The sequence below is a fragment of the Populus alba genome, chromosome 5, assembly GCF_005239225.2.
Source record: "Populus alba chromosome 5, ASM523922v2, whole genome shotgun sequence".
Taxonomy (NCBI): Eukaryota; Viridiplantae; Streptophyta; class Magnoliopsida; order Malpighiales; family Salicaceae; genus Populus; species Populus alba.
This window is the reverse complement of record NC_133288.1, coordinates 1497437-1520745: the sequence shown is the minus strand read 5'-3', so window position 1 is coordinate 1520745 and position 23309 is coordinate 1497437. Positions and strand designations below refer to the sequence as shown.

General features: G+C 31.7%; 3 protein-coding genes across 4 annotated transcripts; all 3 read right to left on the bottom strand.

The window, feature by feature from the left end:
- Nucleotides 1-2507: 2507 nt before the first annotated feature.
- Nucleotides 2508-4352, bottom strand: LOC118047688 (GATA transcription factor 15). The gene is made up of 3 exons (XM_035057037.2): nt 3941-4352; nt 3728-3844; nt 2508-3179 (listed from the first exon to the last, which is right to left on the bottom strand). Exons 1-3 carry the CDS (start codon nt 3956-3958, stop codon nt 2829-2831), a joined length of 486 nt encoding a protein of 161 aa, XP_034912928.1. The 5' UTR covers nt 3959-4352; the 3' UTR covers nt 2508-2828.
- Nucleotides 4353-7823: 3471 nt separating this feature from the next.
- Nucleotides 7824-12493, bottom strand: LOC118047686 (importin subunit alpha-2). 2 transcript variants are annotated; one of them, XM_035057035.2, is made up of 11 exons: nt 12113-12493; nt 11441-11540; nt 11263-11354; nt 11030-11161; nt 10653-10838; nt 10243-10406; nt 10082-10160; nt 9226-9354; nt 8992-9119; nt 8527-8901; nt 7824-8376 (listed from the first exon to the last, which is right to left on the bottom strand). In XM_035057035.2, exons 1-10 carry the CDS (start codon nt 12320-12322, stop codon nt 8529-8531), a joined length of 1593 nt encoding a protein of 530 aa, XP_034912926.1. In that variant the 5' UTR covers nt 12323-12493; the 3' UTR covers nt 7824-8376; nt 8527-8528. The 2 variants fall into 2 exon arrangements, with proteins under 2 accessions (XP_034912926.1, XP_034912927.1); XM_035057036.2 differs by having other exon boundaries at nt 11441-11537; nt 12113-12492.
- A 4983-nt stretch (nt 12494-17476) lies between these two features.
- On the bottom strand, nt 17477-19336 carry LOC118047685 (uncharacterized). Its single transcript, XM_035057034.2, has 5 exons — nt 18973-19336; nt 18782-18869; nt 18635-18705; nt 17988-18044; nt 17477-17866 (listed from the first exon to the last, which is right to left on the bottom strand). The coding sequence occupies exons 1-5, from the start codon at nt 19081-19083 to the stop codon at nt 17711-17713; spliced, it is 483 nt and encodes a 160-aa protein (XP_034912925.1). The 5' UTR covers nt 19084-19336; the 3' UTR covers nt 17477-17710.
- Between the last annotated feature and the right edge of the window lie 3973 nt (nt 19337-23309).

Genomic DNA, 23309 nt, shown 5'->3' with positions numbered 1-23309 from the left:
GTTTTGTAACTTTTTTTCTTTTAAACATTATTGATTGCTACAGTGTTTCTCCATGTGATTTTTTTCTTCTTTTTATGATTTTCTCCAAATTTATCTTTTTCAATTTTATTTTTTAATATTGAGCTGGTTAATAATTACAGTTACAATATGTGAGGGAAGCACTATATTTTTCCTCATAAATTACTGTAGATTGCTACAGTGTTTTTTCCCACATAGTTTTTTTCTAAAATTATCCTTATCAATTTTATTTTATTTTAATATTAAGTTGGTTAAGAATTACAAGTAAGGCTAAATTATGTAGGGAAAACACCGTAACTTTCCTTGCAAAACACTATAGATTGATACAATTTTTCCTCACATGGTTTTTTTCCAGTTTCTTTTATGTTTTCTTTTTTTGTAATATTTTTTTCCCAAAATTATCTTTGTCGATGTTATTTTTTTTAATATTGAGCTGGTTAGAATTTAACTTTATAATAAAGTTTGATCATGTGAGAAAAGCACTGTAAATTATTATAGTATCTCTCCATATAGTTTCTATTGAAAATTTACTGCTCATCCATATTCAATGCACTGTTGATTATTACATTAATCTACCGTGTATTTTTATTATTATTATTATTTTGATTTTTTTCACTCTTTTTTTTTCACTTTTTCTTTTTTCTCCCTTTTTCTTCTTCTTCTTTTCCCCCCTTCTTTTTTGCCAATTTTTCTTCTTCTTTTTTTGCACCTTTTCTTTTTTTCCCTTTCCCCCCCAAAAAATTATCTTTATCAATTTTACTTTTATAATATTGAGCTGGTTACAAAATTCGCTTTGTAATTTTTTTTCTTTAAAATACCATGGATTGCAACGGTGTTTTTCCACTTGGTTTTTTTTTTTTTTTTTTTTTCAAAATTATATTTGTTGATTTTTTTTAATATTAAGCTTATTAAGAATTGAGTTTTGTAACTTTTTTTCTTTAAAACATTATTGATTGTTACAGTGTTTCTCCATGTGATTTTTTTCTTTTTTTTATGATTTTCTCCAAATTATCTTTTTCAATTTTATTTTTTAATATTGAGCTGATTAATAATTACAGTTATAATATGTGAGGGAAGCACTATATTTTTTCCTCGCAAATTACTATAGATTGCTATAATTTTTTTTACCACATAGTTTTTTTTCTAAAATTATCCTTGTCAATTTTATTTTTTTTTAATGTTAAGTTGGTTAAGAATTACAAGTAAATACACTATAACTTTCCTCACAAAACACTATAGATTGATACAGTTTTTCCTCACAAAGTTTTTGTACAGCTTCTTTTGTGTTTTCTTTTTTTTTTGTAATATTTTTTTTCAAAATCATCTTTGTCGATGTTATTTTTTTAATATTAAACTGGTTAGAATTTAACTTTGTAATAAAGATTAATCACGTGAGGAAAGCACTGTAAATTGCTATAGTATCTCTCCGTATAGTTTTTTTTTCTTATTATTTTTTCAAAATTATCTTTGTTATTTTTTTTTAATATTGAGCTGGTTGAGAATTATAATTATAAGTCATTACAAATAAGGCTAAATCATGTGGGGAAGCACTGTAGCTTTCATCACAAAACACTGTGAATTGCTACAATATTTCCAGCATAGTTTTTTTGTCTCTTTTTTTTTTCTGTGTTTTTTTCCCAAAAATTATATTTTTTTATTTTATTGTTTTAATATTGAGCTAATTAAGAATTTAGCTTTATAATTTTAAAAAAAAAAACATTGTGAATTGCTGCATTGTTTTACCACATATTTTTTTAATGAATTATTCCAAAATTATCCTTGTCGATTTTTTTTTTTTAATATCGAGATGGTTACAAATTATAATTACAATAAAACTAAATCATATGGGGAAAGCGTTGTTATTTTCCTTACAAAACACCGTGGATTGCTACAATATTTTTCTAAATGTTTTTTTTATGATTTTTTTTAAATTGTTTTTGTCGATTGTATTGCGGAAAACATTTTAGTTTTCTTCACAAAACATTGTCAATTGCTACAAGGTTTTTCTTCATGGATTTTTTTCTTCCAAAATTATTTTTGTCGCTTTTTTTTAAATATTAAATTGATAGAAAATTTAACTTTGTAATTTTTTTTGTTTTTTATTAACAATAAGGTTAAATCACGTAGTGAAAGCACTGCATCTTTCCTTCTTTTCTATCATGAAATATTAGTTACATCATATCTTTAATTTCTAAATTTCTATTATTTATGTAATGAAATATTAGTTACATCATACCTTTAATTTTTATTATTTATATAGTGATTCACAATTATAACATTGCTAGCACATTTATTTTATAAACTTGCAACAGCATGCAGACATGTTATCTAGTTTGATCCAAAGCAGAAAGGAAAATGGAACCAGACCGGCAAGGAAGTTTTAATATCAAACCGGACGGGTGAGAAGTTAAGCCAGATTCGTAACCGTGTCATGTCCGCATAATTATCATACAAGCACAGATGATAGAACAAAATAAATGCTACTCGACTTGCTAAACATATATTAATTTCTTCATTAATTCCGAAAACAGTATATACAAATGCCCACCAAAAGAGGAATGACACTGTCTCCCTTGACTATACTCCCTCAGGAAAGAGGAAAAACTACACCACAAACAAAGAAAACATCACAGCGCATTTCTTTTCTCATTCCATTTCATCAAACACCTAAGCAACCTCGTTTGTGGTGCAGTTTTTCTTCTCTTTCTAACCTAAAAAGGAACAACAAAAGGTATTTGGGTAAGTTAAGGTCAGGGTTTTCTTCTATCTTCGTCCCTATTTTTGTACTACCACCTACGTTATTTCCTCTTTCATGCAAAGACTGAACCGCAGGACAGAGCCATCAGAGAAAAGGCAGCCTGCTCTTCCTCTCTCAGCTTCCTTTTCCTTTGGCACCTTTGTTTCTTCACAATCGATGGTCTTTGCAACATCATTTCTTCACCCAGAACCATCAAGCTCATCCTCAAGGACTCACTGATCAGTCCGTTGCCACTAACAACCTGAGCAGTGTTTGTTGTTGTGGCTGTAGTGATAGTGGAAATGTCTGTGGCTGTAGTGGTGTTGATGGTGGTAGTTTTTTCCCGTTTCTTCTCTGGACCTTTTTCTAATCTCATCACACTTCTCTTCTTTCTGTATCTGATCCCGCAAGCATTACACAGTGACTGGAAAAAAAACCCACGAGTCAAAAACCATTAACCTAGACAAGAAAAACCATAAAGACGAGAAAACACAGAGGTCACTGTATAGCTCAAATTGAAAATGCCAAAGACCCGCAAGTCAAAATGACACGCAGCTAGAACAAACGACTTTAAAACACAAAAATGGTGACCAATAAAAGGCCCCATTGAAGATACCAAGAACATCGAGTCAAAATAGATCACAAACTTTGACCGAGTAAACATAAATAAACAAGGTAAGCACCAGCAATCACATATATCACATATAGTGACCCAAATACATACTCCAGCAAAAACTACCACAACCCATTTGAAAATACAGATCAAAAAATCAAAAGCCCAAGAAGAAAAGAAGGGGAGAAAGAAGACTAGATTGTATTTTACAAAAGGCACGAAGGTTAGACAACCTCAAACACCAAAAACCCATTTGTGAATACTGACCCAGATAAAAAAATCAAAAACCCATAGCAAAATGAACAGAACAGGGAAGATAACAAGATTGTAGTGGACCAAAAACAAACAAACGTACACACCTTGGGGCCAGCTGGTCCACCTCTCCACAATGGGGTCTTAGTAGTCTTGCAATCAGTACAAGCCTTCTTGTCCTCGACATCACCACTACCACTACTCTCATCTTCACGTGATGATTTCTGTACCAAATAACAGTATCATATTACACACCAAAAAAATAAAAACACGGGGAAGAAGAAGAAGCAAACATTGATCATTTTGTTGACACTACTTACCCTTCCTTTAAGATCCATAATCACACCCGTGTATTAAGCAAACTATTTTTTCTTGTCTCTCTTGGTTCAAAGTAGGAAGAGGAGAATTTTACTGTATAAGACCACTGGGTTTAGATTTTTAAGATGATTGAGGTATTAAAGGTGGTAACTTTGCAAAGGTCTAATCATTTCTTGATGAGTTGCTAAAAAAATAATTTCTTGAACAAGAGAAAATAAAAGAAGGGCATGACACCAACACTACCATTTTGTAAGAGAAAAGGGAGTGAAGGAAATGTTTTCGTGAGAGTTGAAGAAACCAAGGCAAGAAATGGAGAAAAAGAGAGAAGCAGGGAGGTGGTGGACAGGGAGAGGAGCGAATGGGTGTGTGCAAGGGTGTTTTTTCTCTGTCACTTAGTCACTGACTCTCTTGGGGTGGATAATGGATATGCACAAAAAACCCTAGGGACACTCTTCTTGGGAGTTTGTGAAATTACAAGAAAGGGTATGCTCTAGCTCCTTAGGGGCCATTAGCTCGAGGAGGTGGAGGAACTTTGAGTGACACGTCACCCGCCAAAAAAAATGATGGGCTTTTGACACGTGTTTACATGCACGGATGGTTTGCATTTTTATTGTTTTGTTAATAGATTGAGGTATTTTTTAATATATATTTTTTTATGGATACATTTGTTGTATTTAAAATGTTTTAACATGTAATTAATGAAGTGTTACTTAGGAAATATCACATATGTATGTTGCAGGCATGGTTGATAAATAAAGTTATGAGGTGTGCGAGTTGATTTATTTAATGATAAAAAATAAAAAAATAAGAAAAAATATTATTTTAAAAAAAATTAAGACTAGATTAAATAGTATCAATCATGATTTGATTTTCTTAACATTTAAATTCAATCAGGAAATAAGTCAAATCGGTTACCAAATTTAATAATAGTGATTGTTTTTTTTTTTATTCTGTGTTAAAAATTAAATTGAATAGATGAAAAAACAATATTAAAATGTGTATGGGATGTTCAAGCAACAAAGTCACAACAAGTGATAATCTAGAAATTTTTTTGTTTAATAATACAAGGTGTTTTTTTTTTAAATACATTAAAATAATTTATTTTTCAGATTTTTATTTAATTTTTTACATAAAAACACCAAAACTATATAAAAAAAACCACTAAAATATCAACTTTATATTTTTTTAAAAATAAAACATAATTTTCAAAATATAATTAAAAATAAAAACTATCACAATTCCAATTTCAAAGACATAATTTTATTAATTAGCCGTATAAGTAACCAAACAAGGAATCATTAAAAAGAAAAAAAAAAAAAGAGGGACTTCAGATCCCATTCTCTCCTATGTCATGAACAGACAAAAATCCAACAGCCCTCTCAGGAATGATCAAACGAGACCACTGTAAAATCTTTTTTCCACCAATCTTTGCTGTGTCGTGATAAATAATGTAAAGAGATAAGGAAAGGTTTTTTTAAAAACGTTTTTTATTTAAAAATATATTAAAAATATAAACTTGTAAAAAGAATTTAGAAACAAAAATAAAAAAAAATCAAGATTTCCTGATGGAACTTGCAAACACACGTTCAGGGCAGAAAGGGCCACAGGAAGAAGAGCATTGGACGACCTCAGTGAAAGCGACGTGTCACAGGACGCCTGAGAAAGAGATTTGGTCTGATATTAAGCTCTGCTTTCAATGGCACAGAGGAATTCTTTAATGGGATTTATTGAAACTTTGCTAAGAACCATTAGAGAGATGAACATGAAAAGCTGAGCCCTCTGAATATTTATCTCTAGAACAGGACAATTGTTTGTGCTTGGAGCAGAGAAGTTGTAGCAGCTCTGTGTCACAGTTAACATGGAATCATGCCAAAAAATGAATTTTTTGTAGCCTTCTCAACTACCAAGGATGTTTACACCCCCCAGAACATATAACCCGATAAAGTTATTCTCTATTTATTTTAGATTTTAGTTTATCCCTGTAATCCACCTCGCCATTAATCTCTAAGATGGTTTTGATTATTATTTTCTGGGTAGCAGCTTAGAAAACAGTTAGCAGCTATATCGTAGACATATAGACGGGTACTGTGCTAAACCACGGGACGAATCAGTTTTCTTAATAAAATAAAAAAAAATCAAAATTGTACAAAGATTGATATAATATATGACGTTGTGAACTTCATAATTTTAAAAATAACCTAAACAATTATTAAAAACATAATTTGATAAAATAAAATTTCAAGACGATATTTTTAAAAAAATATTAAAACAAAAATATAATGAATTAACGTTGATTTATCTAAGTTAACATATCAAATTCAAGATAATTCCATATAGATTTTATAATAATTAAAAAAATAATTGATTCAATATTTTCCAACATGTATTTGGATATTTTCTAATATATCACTTCGAATACCCCAAGAGTATAAATTTTATCTTGTCATCCGGTCAACTACAAGTTCGAGTCGAGTTTTTGACCTAGCAAAGCATACGATGTGGACAGGAGAGAAAGTTGCAAGCTTTTCTTGGTGAACATGAAATTGCGTGAAAATATAGATCCCTTTCTGCTTCTCGGGCAACGCAGGCACACAAAAGTAAACCCATGTTTGGACGTGTGAGAGATTGGAATTCTTAGCTAGGTCAATATCAATCGTCAATAATAATAGTAAAACGGATATAAAAACTGGTATTTTTTTTTATGAATTATTAATATGTTTTGTCCGCTAAATTATGCCAACGAATTGTGCTGACACATGACAAGTAATTTTTATGTTTCTAATTATTAATTTCTTGGTGAAGAAGGTCCACTAGTAATTATAAAAATATATACGTGTATACAGAAAGCTACCCTCATTTGTATTATTCCAATCTTTAAATTTAAAGTAAGGAACAGTATTTTATGTTATTTTATTTTTTTGCTTGATCAAAAAGTTTAGGAATTCAAAATCGCAGCAATTAGTTATACATTGGAGTTCAAGATTAAGTAAATTGATTACATATACTATCTCTTGAGTTTTAATTTTTTTTTAGTAAGAAAAACTAGTTAAAGTTAGGATAAACTTTAAGCACTTATAATATAATTGTTTGTTACAATGTGATTGTACTATTTGAAAGCCCGGCCTTTGTGTAGTGAAATTTGGGCTCAGGCCTATGGTTTCCTTTTCTGATATGATGCTGTAATTATGATTTTTATTATTATTTTTAACATAATCACATAAAAATAAAATAAAATAAAAAATTAATAATTAAATTTTAACAAAATTCTATTTGTGATGCACTCAAGGCTAACTATTAATTTTTTCATGTTAAAAATACCTTAATCCTTAAGTGTTGAATTAATGTTCGTTCTCATTATAGTTACAAGAGTTATAGTTTTAAGATCTCAAATGAGGGTCAACCTGGCTTAAGGGTAGGATCAAGAGTCAGGTGAGGCCAACCTAATCTTTTACTTGAAAAACTAATTATGAAACAGTGTGGCTGTGGTAAAATAACCTGTTTTTTCCTTGTTATCTTAGCTAGCTTGTCTATGATTTTTCTGTCTTAAAACACAAAGCTGTTTAGGATTTGTTTATTTGAAGACAAAAGCACCTTACTTTCTGTTGCATTTATGTTGAAGTGATGTTTTCTAGTGAATCCCTTCAGTTTTCTCATTTGGGCAGAGCTAAATTTTGATGTCCAACAATAACATTACTGTGAGCTCTAGTTCTTGCCTCCATAAGGAGAACAGATTTGACATCACTAATCAAATTTAAGGGTGTTTCAAATGATGATCTGATCAGGATCTATTCTTATGGTTGTCCTAATATCAATTAGTGTAGTTATTTCAACATTGAGTTTTTGACCCTGCAAATGGTCCAAACCCTAGATAACAGATAGACTCACTTGTAGAAAAGAAAATCTTTGCAACCGACTCTTGCAGTGTACAAAGGAAACATCATTCCAACATAGCTTGTAAATACAAGCATGGCAATGTAAAGATTTTGTGAGTGCCAAAATCAGCAAACTGTTGAAAGAGAAGAAGAGATGAGATTTACAGCTGCTGGGACGACGGGGACAAAAGAAGAATATTTTTAAAAGAAAAAAGACTCAACATCCGTTTTATAAGAGAGCCCAATCTCCTAGGACAACTACTTTTAAAATGAACTCAGGTTTCCCAAAATATTCTAGACATGAAAACCCAAGGTCAATCATGCCACCAATCACATTTCTCTCTCCCGGCCGTGGTAAGACCCAAGCCAGTCCAACACCCTATCACCCCGGGACCGGAGATAGACCAGACATGACGCCAAGACACCTGACATGAACCTGACAACCATCTCACCACCAGGTCGCCAAGACACCTGACCTGAACCTGACAACAATCTCATCACTGAGACACCGAGACATCTGACCTGAACCATCTCACCACACTTCAATGGAGCAGCAGCTAAAACTCCTGCAATCAATAATACATCATTGAGTGCTGGAAAAATATTTTCATTTTTTGGGACGTATTGGGTAGCAAAGAAAGATGCCCATTGGCTCTCCATTCCGATCACCAAAAGTGAGCCAGGGTTACTATAATATGAACCATCATAATATATACCTTTAGCCGAAGTTAAATCCACCAGAGGGAACAGCAGGAGCGTCGCCTCCAAATTGGAACCCAGATTGGGAAGCATCGCCTGGTGGCATTGTCTCGTCATCCTCCTCCAACCAATATGTTTCGAGAATCTTCACTGCCTTCTCATATATCTCTGAGTTGTCATGAGACTGTAGATTCTCAATTTTCTCTAATCCTTCAGCATCATCAATCATCTGAGCATAAAGATTTACACCTCCAGTGTCACTCACATTCTTGTCGGCTTCTCCTACCTTTAAGATGTTTTCAAGGCCTTCTAAACAGACTGTTACAATCCTAGGATCAGGGCAGATGAGAAGGTCACATAAGGGCTTGATACAACCCTGGCTAACAAGGTACCTGCACAGAGTACACACAGATGAGCAGGCTCATTGAGACACGCTACAACTTGAAAACATATCTTTCAAACTGTGTAAGGTTACTGCTTACTTGATTTGTTCATGAGTGCCACCAGATGTAGCGTTTGAAATTGCCCATGCAGACTCTTTCTTGATGTCAAACTCAGCATTTTGAAGCAGATGTACAAGTGGACCGATAAGATTAGCCTCAATTACAGCCTGAAATATTTCATGAATAAGTTGTGCAGAAAACACCAAGTCCTCGTCCAGACTAAATCAATGCAATTGAAGAAACAAATGTTGCCAACACGTGTATCTGGTTTACCTGGATCTGCTCTTTGTTTCCAGCTGTTATATTAGAGATGGTCCAACAAGCTTCCTTCTTGATGCTCTTCTTATAATTGTTGGTCAACAAGTTAAAAAGGCAAGGCAGTGCTTGATGATTGATAATACACTACATGGTAGCAGAACAACATTAGCATCTCAGACAAACAAATCTCTACTTAGAATGGTAAGCATCTACATGCACATTCCTAATGAATAGCCCAATAACAAAAAATTATAAAAATTCAACTCTTTTTTTCACAACTATGAGATAAGAAGAGACACTCCTATTTCCATCTCCGCCAACTATATTTTGCTTATAACCATACCTGCTCCTTGCCCCTTCAATATATAACAAGCCTACTACTGTACCATTTTCATCGAAATGTGTAGTGCTTCAAAAACAAATTTCCTCTCTATTATCAAGATAAGTGGAGCTGCTATATAACCAAAACGAGTTGATATGTTGAAAAACCTATTGTCCAACACTCTGGAATTATTTAGTAAACTTGACTGGATTGATATGATGAAAACAGAGTATAGTTAATAATTCACAGTAACCTACAAGGTATAGCTGTTTAAGCAATTGCTACAGATAAAATGTATTTTGATCTAGGCCACAAACTCATCATAACCTTGGGTTCCATCAAATACAGGGGTGGAAGTGGAGTATATGCTACACCTATTATATTGAATCCTTACTAACTCCATCTGGGATATCATTGAGGTGCTAAAAGGAGTGCTAAGAAAGAGCCAATATCTCAAATAAAAGAATTTTCTAGTTGTAACATGAGATAGCAAAATAATGAGCCCTTTTTGCACATTACAGAAACGCAAACCTAAAAAGTGCTACATACCTGTGTCTGCATATCATCCCCAGTGACAATATTTCCAACAGTGCGAAGAGCAGGAATCAGGACCGAAGGAGATGGATGCCTGAAATAGGCCAGAAAAGTTACGAATTTGGGTCCCACGACCATGTATAACAGTGATCAGTCAAAAAGAATTTAATACTTACAGCAAAAGCTCAACTAGCCGTGGACATACTCCTGCTTCAATGACAGCTTGAATTTTGTCATTCGTGCCATCAGAAAGATATGAGAGTGCCCAACATGCATCAGTTAAGACTTCCTCATCGTTAGAGTGAATAAGGCGAGCAAGAGCTGGAAGTGCAGGCTTAACCTATTAAATGAAATTACAACAAGAAGAAAACAACACTATGGCATAAGAACCATCGCATAAAATGTTATAGACATCAATCATTCAAGACAACAATGCTACACAGAAATAATTCCCTGCATCCCTCGTGACTATCAAAAAATTTAAATGGAAAGGGCATTATCAAGTGACAACAAATGGCGCGTGGAGCACTGATTTTTTTGCATATCAGGTTAAAAAGAAGTAAAGCGCTCCAATAATTAATCAAACCTGATCAAAAGGAGGTTGTGGCTTGCCTCGACAAAAGTTTGAGAGTGTCCATGTAGCATTTCTGAGCATGGAAAGCTTGGCATTCTCGTTTAATTGTGCCAGCAAAGGAAGCAAAGCTCCATGACCAAGGACAAGATCACGGCATCTAGGAGAATCTCCAGCAACATTTCCCAATGCCCACACAGCCTACACATTGAAAAAGTTAGGAAGGAGATTGGTCACTATTATCTAACATGATAATTACATGCAGCTGTTAATTAATAAAAGCCAAGTTCATGCACACTGAACAACATCATTAAGACCTAAGCCAAGCCTAAAAAAATATAAAGCAAAAGAAAATTAAACCAGTTAATGCTGGTCATGTTCTATTTTTATACCTGCTCACGAACATCATCACTTGGAGAACCAAGAAGTTGTACAAATATAGGGACGGCTCCATGATCAATCACCACCTTGGTGTTCTCTGATGTCCCAGAAGCAATGTTTGTGAGAGCCCAAGCAGCTTCGAACTACAGTAATTTTCACCCGACTGAATTCTTTGGTATATACAACCACAAAAAAATTGAAAAAAAAAAGAAACAAAGGGTATAGTTGAAGGCATCTATGATACCTGCAGTTGTGGGAAATCCTCCCTCATAAGAAATTGAACAAATCGAGGAACAACACCAGCTTGTATAACTTCCTCTATAGGCGGGCTGCGCTCTGGTAACAGAAATTGACAACAGAAACATGTTATGCAAATAGCATTGATACTATTATGAAATACACTGCAGGAGGCAGTTTCTCACCAATTGAAAGTAATTTCCTGAACTGAGTGGTCGCCTCCAGTTGCAGATTACCATCTTCAGACCAAACACCCGCAACCATTGATGGCAGATGTTCCAACTGCTGTCACCAATTCCAACATATAGAGAATAAATCAAAACTGATACATCTTTAAGAATACACCAAAACTAAACCAATTCGAAAATAAAAACAATAATGTAATTGAATTTCACCTAAATCACGAGTATCCACCATCTAAAGTCTAAACCCTCAAAAGAAGTGTTAACGCAATTAGAATCACCAAACCAGAATTAACCAATTCTCAGAACAGACAATTCCACAAGACTACACACCATCACATGCATAACCCATTCAACCAACTCACAGTTCACAAACTAAACCAATAAAATTCAATCCATTCATCAAAACTCCAACGCCAACTCAAACTAAATCCTAATTCTGACAAAGCTTACACACTGTAAAGCTCCATCCGGGCATAGAGAAACTGAAACCGAACTACCAGCAACCAATTCCTCCCAATCTTAACCATCCAAGCAACAGCAGATAATTAAATTTCACTATCAAAAAAAAATTAAATAAATAAACCTAATTTCTCTCAAACCCTACACACAGAGACACTGAATCGAATAACACCCAAAAGCCAGAACAAGGAACCATGGAATTACGAAACTAACCTTCTTCTCAGCAGCGGAAGAGTGAAGAGCAGAAGGGATGGCTTGTGCCTGAAGTCCTTCACGTCTCTTCTTTTGAAGACTCTCTTCTCTCCGATTCTTACGGATCTCCACCATGTTATCCTCTCTCCTCCGCCGTCCCTCATCCGCATCCACCGCCACCTTGTACCTGTTACGGCGGACCTCAGTCCTAGCGCTCGGCCTCAACGACATCGTTTTAGATTAATTGAATAACTAATTAGATTATTATTTTGGATTGGCGACTTGATTGAGTGATTAAGCTATAAATCAAACAATCAACTGAGGGTTTTAGAGAGAGGGGGAGAGAGAGAGATGGGGATTTGAGGTTTTTGTTTGATTTTTGAAAGTTAGAGAGAGAGGGGGATGTGGGAGAGAGGTATTTTATATATAGGGTTTGGTTAGAAAGTGGTCTTGGATCGTTATTGTATTACGAGATGTGCCATTAGTTGAGTTGAGTTGATTTGAATTTTGAAAGTGAAGGGAGAAATGCGATGGCCTACCTGCAAGGTAGCGATGGCGATGGGTCTTGCATTTGCATCTAATTAAAACGATGCCGTTTCTGGAGGTGAAATAATCGTTGTTTTTAATATCCAACCTGGAGCGAGTTTTCCGCACAACAGATCAGGAGGGTGATCAATCCTAATTTAAAATAAAATAAAATAAAAGGGAACATTGTTTTGACCGTAAAAGAATTAAAAAAAAAAGAGTGAACACATTGATGGATGAGTTTTGATCACATCAAGCCCGAGTCACCGAGCAACCTGAGTTTGATCCACGTGGATGATTTGAGTTTTAAAATAATAATAAAAATATATATTTTATGTATGATGGTTTGAGCAGGTCACAATGCGAGGGCCACAGAACTTAGGGGGGTGGTTTGTAGTTTACCGTTTGTCCAGTCTGAAAATGAGGTTAGCTCTTAGAATTTTCAAAACTCTTTTCTTTTTTTCCTCGGACAAGGATACTGTACCTCTCATCCTTTCACTAGACACTGGAGGGTTGGTTTTAAGAGACAATTACACAAGATGTATGCTTCAAGAAAAAAACTAAAATGATTGAAATACGATTGAAATTATTAGATCTTTGATGATTTAATTAATGCGGTTAGGTTTTATTGAAAGTAGATGGAGTTAATTTAAAAAAATAATATTTTTTAAAAATAAAATAACATTATTTTAATTAAAATAATTAATCCGTGATTTGAGAATTAATCCAAAAACCAGTATCCTTTTCATAAGTTACAAGATCCAATCTTGCAACTATAAAAAAAACTTGTAGAAGCCAGCTGAAGACATTGTTTGGGAACCACATTCTATAAAAAATTTTTTTTGTTAAAAATTTTTAAAAAAAATTATATGTTTTAGATTTTTTTTATACTATTAATCTTATAAATAATTTTTTAAAATAAAATAAATATTGTTTTAATATCAATATAATCTAAATTATTACACTGGATCCGTCAATAAATTCACATGTTAAATGTCTTGAGCCTGAAAGTGGTTGGTTTAGTAGAGGGACCAGTGGGCTTCGAGATGCAGCTTCCCAGAGCCTAACAAAAACTTAAGTTAGTCTAATCGTCTGAGGCCGGGATTTTTGTAATGCCAGACGTACATGGCCATCTGCGTGTTCCTTTTTCTTCTCTTAAAAAAAAAAAACATTGATAAACTTAAAACGAGTGACACGCATGGACAAGGTACCATCTTTGCAAGTGAAAATAAAAGAATATCCCGCGTTAATTAATAATAACAAATATACTAGATTTAATTGAGGATTCACTGTGGTCACAGATTTAAATCATTGTTTAGTAACGTTGTTGTGATTATTTTTTAAATAATTTTTTATATTAAAATATATATTAATGATATTTTTTTAAATTTTAAAAATTATTTCTAACATCAGTACATTAAAATGATTTGAAAATACTAAAAATATATTAATTTAAAATTAATAAAAAATAAAAAAATTTCAAATTTTTTCACACTTTTAAAAAACGAAAACAAAACAAAAAAAAGTGTGATGTTATAATAAACTGACTTCTACAGCCTTGGTAAAAAAAATTACCTGTCTTTAAATTTAAATCAAGGGTATCTTTGTATTTTTACATAAGCCATTCATTATTATTAATACGAGTGAAGATATTTTTGTCTATGCAGTATTTTTATAAATAATAAAATAACAAAACTACCCCAACAACTAAAACAAAATAAATTGTTTCGAGTCAGGATATATAAATATTTTTGGTTTTTGTATACAAGAGAATTATAAAATGTATCAATCCCGGAAATTTAATGCATTGGATTGTGGGTACTAGAGTCTTTTGGCTCTAATTTTGTTGTCAATTATTGATTTTTCATGAGGGTAGAGTAGTAATTTACTACTAGAGTAATATTTTTAATTCAAATGACCAAAATTAGCCTTATGTTGTTATCATGCGCGTGTCATCGTGTTCTATTTCACATGGAGTAGTGCATGGCAGCTTACGATAGTCAAGTTGTCACTAGTAAACGTTTGATTTTTCTCTATTTTTTTCTCTCTCATTACAGGTAATGTATATCATTGTCCTATTTGTATTTTACTTTTCAATTTCATTATTCATTCTCTTAATTTTTTATTTCATTCATTTTCTATCTATAAAAGTTTTTTATCTTTTTAATTTAATCTTTCAATTACAATTTCTCATATGTTTTTTTAGTCTTCGTCCTTTTAATTTTTAATTTTGTTTTTATTCCTTTTATATAAGTATTTTTTTTTCAATTTAGTCATTCAATTACAATTTCTCAAATGTTTTGTTTTTTATTCTAGTCCTCTAAAAAAAAATTCCTTGGCATTTTTATTAAAGTTTTTTTAGATTTTAATTTTATCATCCAATTAATTTTTTAGTTGTTATATATATTTTTTAGTTTAACCCTTTTTCTTTTGTTTTGTTTTTCCTTATATTGAAACTATTTTTCAATTTAATTTAACTCTCTAACTGAAAAATTATTATCTTTCTAATTAATGTTTTTTTCACCCTCATTTTTTTATATATACTTGTTTAATTGATTTTTAATGGATTTTATTTTTCAACATTTAATTTGCTGGGGGTTCGTATTCGCATGATCTCATTGTTCTGTATTGTTCTATTTTTAATATTAGTTTTGTGATTATCTTCAAATTTTTCCTATTGTTTTATCTCGGTCTCATAATTTAAATCACGAGCTTTACATGTATTTTTTTAATATAAATTGTTTTCAGTTGTTTTGTTTCTATTTGAACTAAACCAGTCACAACACATTCAATTTAACTTTTATTCAACTTCTTATCATTTTTGTTTTCAATATAGTATTTTTACTGCCAAGATTTCCCCATCTCATTTGTGATTTTATATAAAATGAGAGTCGAGATCCTCTTTATTTTTACATTTCAAAAATGCTTTTAAAAAAATTTGAAATTTTTTTATTTACTTTAAATTAATATTTTTTTGTGTTTTTAGATTATTATGATGTGTAGATTTTAAAAATAATTTTTAAAAAATAAAAAAATATATATTATCTTTATATATTTTTAAGTAAAAATTATTTTAAAAAATAACAGTAACCACACTTATAAACAGATGCTAAAGCATAACAGACATCCGAAAAAGAGAAAGCAATCCCACACCGGAAGAAAAAGAAATAGCATCAAAACATTACAAACCTCATCTATCCACCTGCCAGCTAGCTAAGCCTGGTAACCTTGGCTTGTAACCCAAGGTGGTGCCGGGAGATGATAGAACATTGATGCAGCTCAGATGGCTGGGTCTGGAGATGCTCGATCCTGGCTTGCCTGTTTCAAGTCATGAGTTGAACCATGGCATCCCAGTGAAGACATGGGTGTCACGGCTCATAAAGTGGAGGGTATAGCGCGAGGGTGGTTTCACAGAACAGTGACTACCTCTCTCTCTCGGCAGTGAAAAGATAACGGGTCGGTGCTGCCTGGATCCAAAATGGCTTAATGGGCTAGTCTAATTGGACCATCACTTTTTTTATTCTTTATTTTTTAAAAAAGCAAACCCTTTTCTTTTAATTCAGAAAATTCGCAAAAATCTTAGTACTTTATTTTAATTAACGATAATTGATGTGTTAATTGCCAAAAATCTTGCCCTTTTTTTTTTTTTTTCCTTTTTATCAAAGCTACTCTCTAACTGAAAAACATTACCCCTATAATTAATGTTTTTCTCACCCTCATTTTTTAAAAATCTTTCTGTGTAATTGAAAAATCTTTTTTAAATGGTTTAAAAAAAAAATTTCTTGAATTGTCATTCGCCCCTAATCTCCCTTGCAATACACAATGCAACTTGCAGGTGTTAGCGAAAATATCTCCTAGGTGCCGCAGGCCCGCAGCCCACTTGAACTCCCGAGTAAAAATCTTCTATACCATGATCCTCCAAGCACAACAGCACCAACAGAGGACAACCGCCACCTCTTTGCATATAAAAGAAAAAAATAATAATATAATTTAATTAATCAGATTTTTGTTTTTTTAAAATTACTAATTTGAGATTTACAAATTTTAGAACCATAAAAAAATTATATAATTATTAACTTTAGGATCCATAAAATTAGTTGATAAAATTAGTTGAAATATAGGCAAATTAATTGAATATTCATATTAATTTTTTTTTTTTAAAAAAAAAAAATGGCAAAAGCTTGAAAAAAATAAAGCAAGCCAGAGACAAATATCCTTTATAAGTTAGCAAGTTGCAAGAACTAGAAGCATCCTGCCACTCGGTATTTCAGCAGCTGTGCTGTCATACAGACCACCATCACCCATGGACCCTGTGAAAGCTTTTGCATTCTACACCATGAGATGAACAAAATGGACCTCAGCATTTTCAATGGCCTTGGCTTTCCAGTGTAGGCAGATCTAGAATTTAGCAATATCCTTAAAATAGAAAATTAAAAATTAAAAGTCCACCTAACCCGCATCCAATACCTCATTGCATTATTGAAATGATAGAATAATTGATTGGTCTCATAAACGTTTTTTTTTTTATCAAAACAAGTGTGGAGTTAAAAAAATAAAATTAAACTGCCTTCAACGTGCGACATTTAAAAAAATATATAATTTTTTTTTAACTTGAAGAGCTTTAGAATGTTTTTGTAAACGCGCAAATCAAATTTTTAATTTTTAAATTATAAAAAATAATTTTTAAAAAATAAAAAACATTCAAAATAAAAAATACTGTAAAAAACCACCATTATCATATTCTCAAACAACAACTTAAAATGAAATTAATACCCACGTGGCAAGGACAATTGCTCATAAAATAAAAGGTACGTAATAAGGCCATTTACAGCACAAGAAATATAAATATAGACAGTAACAGAAATAAGGTGAAGAGATTTTTATTCAATCTAGTATCATCGCAAGCCTTTCAAGTTAAGAACAAATTGCTCTGTTACCTAAACTAGCCCCCAATAAACACCAGATTTCCCAAGAAACCCCAATTATATTTTTTTTCTTTAGTTTGGGACCACCATTTTAAAACCAAAAGGGCACGACAGATTAAAAAAAGGGGTAAATCAAAGATGTGGTTGGTGATCCACTAGGATTCACGCATCAACAGCAGGAGGTGCTGCGCTTCGCCGCATTACCTTTCGATGTGGTGACACGTGCCCTCTTCGTACTCGCTGCTTCATCATTCCGATCAAAGCTCGCACCGTTGCCACCAACCATTTCCACAAACATCTTCTGCAGATCCTCGAAACTATCTCCCTGGAATATTCAACACCCCGTCGGCAGTTCAGGTTTACCATTATACCCTTTTCAGATGGGCCAGTGAACAAACACTAAAATTTACATAAACGGGGGCAAAACAGGAAAGCAAACTTCATACCTCGTCTTTCACATTGTTCATCATGGAGATCATCTCTTGCATAAAATCACAAAATTCCTGGTTTGAGAAAATTAAAAAAATTCGGACATACGGTCAAAGGTATTAGAATTAATGAACCTAAACCAAGTAATATCAACAATTAATAGTGATCGGGTCGGGTTTAAACATGGTTCAACCAGTCAATTAAGCAACTAAAAACTTACAATTAATATTTTTTAAAAAAATATTTCTCCATTTTTTACATAATCAAATCATTATGTAAAAGAAAAACACAAAAAAAAATTTATATTTTGTGTGTTTTTAATGTGAAACGTAACTAAAAAACAGTAACATACTTCAAACACTGTAATTTTCTTAAACCCAAATTTTTACCATAAAATGAGATTATGTTCTTTTAATATTCTTTTTTAAGAAAGCATTATACATCGCATCCTTTCACGTATTGCTAACATTTTTTTAATAAAATATTTAGCAAGCACCATATTCACCAAAGTGCCACATGAAATTGCCTTCAGTACCTCAATTACCCCACACAAACAGGAAAGTGAATATGCAAAAGTCAAATCATTAACCACCCCAAACCATAAACTAAAAAACGACACCGTTTGTTCGGCCTCGTAAGAATGAGAAGATATTTTTAAACAGACCTCGTCTTCTTCCTCTAGAGGATCGTAAAGCCCAGCATCGTACATTGACTTCTTCGATTGATCAGATAAAACTGCAAGAACCCATCAACCATAATCACCCTCCGTTCAAAAACACAACTGACACCCAATTAACACCCTCAAACTCACCGGAATAAGCCTCTTGAATTTGCTGAAACCGCCGTTTTGCCTCTCCGGCGACACCCGGATTTTGAGCCCACTTATCAGGATGCCATTTCTGTAACAATTAAAAAAAAATTCAGAAGATTTTGCTAGAAGGGTAAATCATAAATCAGCAAGGAGGGTCAAAACGTGGGCTGTTTTTAAATTCTTGGATTTACCATGGCAAGTTTTCGGTAAGCAGAGCGTATATCAGAGAAGGAGGCATCCCTACGAATCCCAAGAACCGTGTAGTAACAAGATCCGCCCTTGGACCCTCCTTCTCGATCCATATTGATTAAATACTAGTAATTTTCACAAAACGGTAAACCGGAAGCCTCGCAGTCGTCAAAGAATTCGTATAGCGAGCATAACAGAGAAACAAGAAAGGAGGAAAGAACTTAGGCCAGAGAAGATTGCCTTGTTGCTTCTGTTTTGTCTCGGGGATGTGAAGAGAACTGGAGCTATAAAGGGCTGTTGCCTGTTTGTGTCCTTTGTGGGTTTGCAGAGAGAGAAGAAAATATCTTTGAGAACGAGGGGATGGTTGTGAGGGAGGAAAGTTCGAGAGCTTTGACAGTGATGCCGGTGTTTTTGTTTGAGTTAGCGGTGGTTTTCGTCCCTCTATTCTCAATTTAACTTATTATGGACACTGTTTTCTCTATTGTGTGTCATCCCTCCTCTTCATATTGGTAATCACTTGGTTTTTTCTTCAATTATCAAAAGAGAATATTTTTAAAAAAGTAGTAATTATGGTTATATATGGATGCAAAGGAAATTTTTTGTTGATATATTCAGTTGAAAATGAGTTTACATCGGAAATAATTTAAAATATGTATTAAAAGTTATATTTATAACAAAAAATATGTGTAGATACATGCGTAAAGGATTATATATATATATATATGTATATATATATAAAAGAAGAGTAAAAGGAAAGCTGTAAATTTTTAAATTTTGAAGCTTTTTTTTATGATGTAGATGTGAAGTCGTTAGCTCCATGCTTTGAATTTATTAGAACTCGAATGCATTTTACCTATAAACAAATAAAAAAATCTAATGATTATTGTGATTTTAATTAAAAATTATTTACGAGGTGCTTTGCATCATACATCTAAAACAATTTCATCTTCGAGTATATATATATATATATATATTATAAAACCAAAGGCTTTAATAGTTGGTGTGTGGATACATTTGTAGAGAATTACATACATGAATTGAAAGGAAAGCTGGAAATTTTAAATTTTAAAGATTTTTTATGATGTAAAGTCGAATTTATTAAAACTCAAATATATTTTACCCATAAACGAATAAAAAAAATATAATGATTATATAGAATAAAGGGATGAAACGACGACAAAGGGAGAAAGAGGACCAAAGTGGCATGAATAAGAAAAAGAATGATCGAATAAATGCCATAAACCCGTTATGGTTTCGGGAGGCTAGATATTTTCATTCCATTGGTAATTTGGCATCTGAGTTGAGAATAATTACGGGATTTGCCGTTGAAAATTTGCGTGGTTTACACACGTTTCGCTCTTTTCTCTTTAGATCGCGGCTAGATTCTTGAAATCAACTGCTTTTTGTCGGCTAATTACCGAGGTAACCTTAATTTTTACCAGGTAGCTTACGGTTTTACTCCATGGCGGTTTTTTTTTTTTTTTGTTAAACCTGATCTGCTTCCCGCCATGGATCAACACACTGGGTTGGGCCTGATTTTAAAGTTATGGGTTGGATATGTTTTTCTTTTCTTATCTTGAAAGATTAACCCACATCTTGTTTTTGAGTTTGGGTTGTCTTTGATTTGAAAAAAATATTCATGTAATTTTTTTTGGTATTTTTTTATAATTGTAATTTATTAAAAAAATTAAAAAAATTATTTTAATATATTAAAAAAAAATATGCATCGCAATATATTTAATTTAATTTAATTGTCTTATTTATTATATTGTTAGAAACTTTTACTTTTAAACCATAATTATAACATTCGACTTGTTAATTGATCCGGCTCCTACCTTGTAGGAGTGTGATAACATGGATCAGTTATTTATAATAAAAAATAATATAAATTATATTTTTAAAATTTATATACCAATTTAATTTTTTTAGTGGAGATTATTTTTTAATAACACATTAAGATTTAAATCATTAAATTGTCACTAGTGATATGGTCTCGTATAAATTTCAAACTTAAATATTTTTTTTATTTAGAGAGATATATTATAAAATAACATAAATTATATATTGAGATATCATCCAATCGTTTAAACTTTTGGGTTTAGATATTTCTCTAGCAAGTTAATACATGCTAATTGTTTTTTTTTAAAGTTAATTTCTTTTTCTTTATGATTTTAAAAACCAAAATCTACTATTGACTTGTGTATTCGTTACGATTTGATTCTGATTGAAAGCCAATTGCTTTTATTTTTTAATCAGCGATGACATTGAAATAAAAGGGATTGGAATGGGAAGGACATTAAACATGGATGTCACGTGTTAAAAGTTTTGAGAAAGATACACTTTGGTCATCAAACTTTAAGAATAATATAAATTATGTAATCTTGGTACCTCAATATCTTTTAATTCAATTTTGATACAAAAATTTATTTTTTTGTTCGTGATCGAGAAGAGGGGAGAGACAAAAGTTGTCAAATTTCGGTGGTATAGAGATAAAAATACCACTGACGCTGATCTAGACCACAAAAATGGTCAATATTTATGTCAAATAATTTTATTTGTCAAGGGGGTTTATATTATGTGTTTTTTTATCTTTAAAGTTTCGTGAAAAAAACATATTCGAGTTCCGGTAGATTTTTGGTTTTGGGTTGATTCTGATTTGTAGGATTGTTTTTGGGTTTTTTAGGTCATGAATATGTTTATTATAATTCTTAAGGTATTTTTCTAGGTATGTTTGGGTAAAAAATGAGTTGAAAAATAGATTTTCAAATAAAAAAAACTTAAACTCTTATTTTTTCGGCAACCAAAGTGGCCGAAGTCTGGGCAAATTCCTAATATATAACTTTTGTTCACATGAATTTTATTTTTTGAAAATAAAAAAATTATTTTCACATAATATTTATAATATGTGCAACATTATATAATATTTTTGTTATTTTATTTTACTCAATCAATTTAATTCGCATGTCTATTTATATTGTTATTGAATTGAATAAAAAAATATATTTTAAAAAAAATTCAGCAAACATAACCCAGTAAATATCATGTCTTATAATTTTAAATATCTTGATTTACTAATATTTCTTAATTTTTTTGTTTTGTTTTTATTTATCAATTTTTTTTTTTTATTCTTTAAAACATCTAGTTTTAATTTATTTGACTACATGCATAATATTTTTTTTTTTTTTCAATTAAAATTCTTCAAACTACAATAACATCCATGGAGAAACGTGGGCAAGTATCTAGAATATTCTTAATAACCGAGCTACTGAAATATACCTTAATCTAATCATATTAATGGACATTAGCTTTTAAAATACACCTTATATTATTATTATTATTATTATTATTATAGATAGCCAGATATCATGAAAGTAAGTCCACGTGAATTTAGATATTTGTTAACGCAAGGGAATAAATCCCCGACAAAAGACTTGGAAACTAACGCGTGGCACCCCTGTTTGCAACTCAACCACCGTCCAATCAGTCCAATCAAAGGACATTTTCTAGTCTCCCTAGCTTACCTTCTAGCTATATTTTGAAATCCAGTTTGGCTCGCAGATTAATCAGAAATTCAGGTATTCCAAAACTGAAATAGATTGAGTTAAAAAAAAACAGGAAAATAAAAAATTTGGCTAAACTGATCGAAAATCAGCTGCAACTCATTAATTTTTATTTTTTTTATTAAAATAATGTTATTTTGATTTTTTTAAAAAATTTAATTTAATGATTTAATCAAAACTTGATGATCTAATTAATCAAAACTTATAACCCAATTAAAATTTAAAATTCAAATCTTAAACCGGCCAGGATCTAAAAACTTCCCCCGAAAATGACCACAAAAAAATCTAAACGATTTGATCTTTCCCAGTCCCAGTTCGTAAAGCTTCGAATCTGACGGTAACAAATAATTAAAAAAAAAGAGGTGACGTGTAAATAATGTATTTTTTACCCATATGATGGTCAAACGTAATTTGTTTTAAATATTCGTTATACCAGGTTTCCAAACCCAGTTCGATCCATGAAGTTTTTGAGATTTTAATCACGAATCAAACAATGGACCTTGGATTAACTTAGTCATGTCAACTTTTTTAAAAATAAAAATAAAAATAAAAACAATATTGTTTTTTTATATTTAAAATTAAAATTAAAATGAATTTAATCTAAATTTTAAAAAATTTTAATAGAAGAATAGATTGAGCAGTTAAATTTCATCTAGTTTAACATAAAACCTTGTTAATAATAAATTTTGAACAGGCAAATCACCATATTAGTCTATTAAGCCGAGTCAGGATTTATAAAAATAGAAAAAATAGGTGCAAATTGTAGAAAAAATATCCTC

What these genes read in the sequence shown, in the direction of transcription:
- LOC118047688 (XM_035057037.2), bottom strand. An exon ending in GTGGACCAGCTGGCCCCAAG is followed by an intron (nt 3,180 to 3,727) that starts GTGTGTACGTTT and finishes TTTTTTTTCCAG; the next exon opens with TCACTGTGTAATGCTTGCGG.
- LOC118047686 (XM_035057035.2), bottom strand. Translation starts at nt 12,322, where the DNA reads ATGTCGTTGAGGCCGAGCGCTAGGACTGAGGTCCGCCGTAACAGGTAC. An exon ending in CGGCTAGTTGAGCTTTTGCT is followed by an intron (nt 10,161 to 10,242) that starts GTAAGTATTAAA and finishes GGCCTATTTCAG; the next exon opens with GCATCCATCTCCTTCGGTCC. An exon ending in GAAACAAAGAGCAGATCCAG is followed by an intron (nt 9,120 to 9,225) that starts GTAAACCAGATA and finishes GAAATATTTCAG; the next exon opens with GCTGTAATTGAGGCTAATCT.
- LOC118047685 (XM_035057034.2), bottom strand. Translation starts at nt 19,083, where the DNA reads ATGGATCGAGAAGGAGGGTCCAAGGGCGGATCTTGTTACTACACGGTT. An exon ending in CTCTAGAGGAAGAAGACGAG is followed by an intron (nt 18,045 to 18,634) that starts GTCTGTTTAAAA and finishes TTCTCAAACCAG; the next exon opens with GAATTTTGTGATTTTATGCA. An exon ending in TGAACAATGTGAAAGACGAG is followed by an intron (nt 17,867 to 17,987) that starts GTATGAAGTTTG and finishes TGAATATTCCAG; the next exon opens with GGAGATAGTTTCGAGGATCT.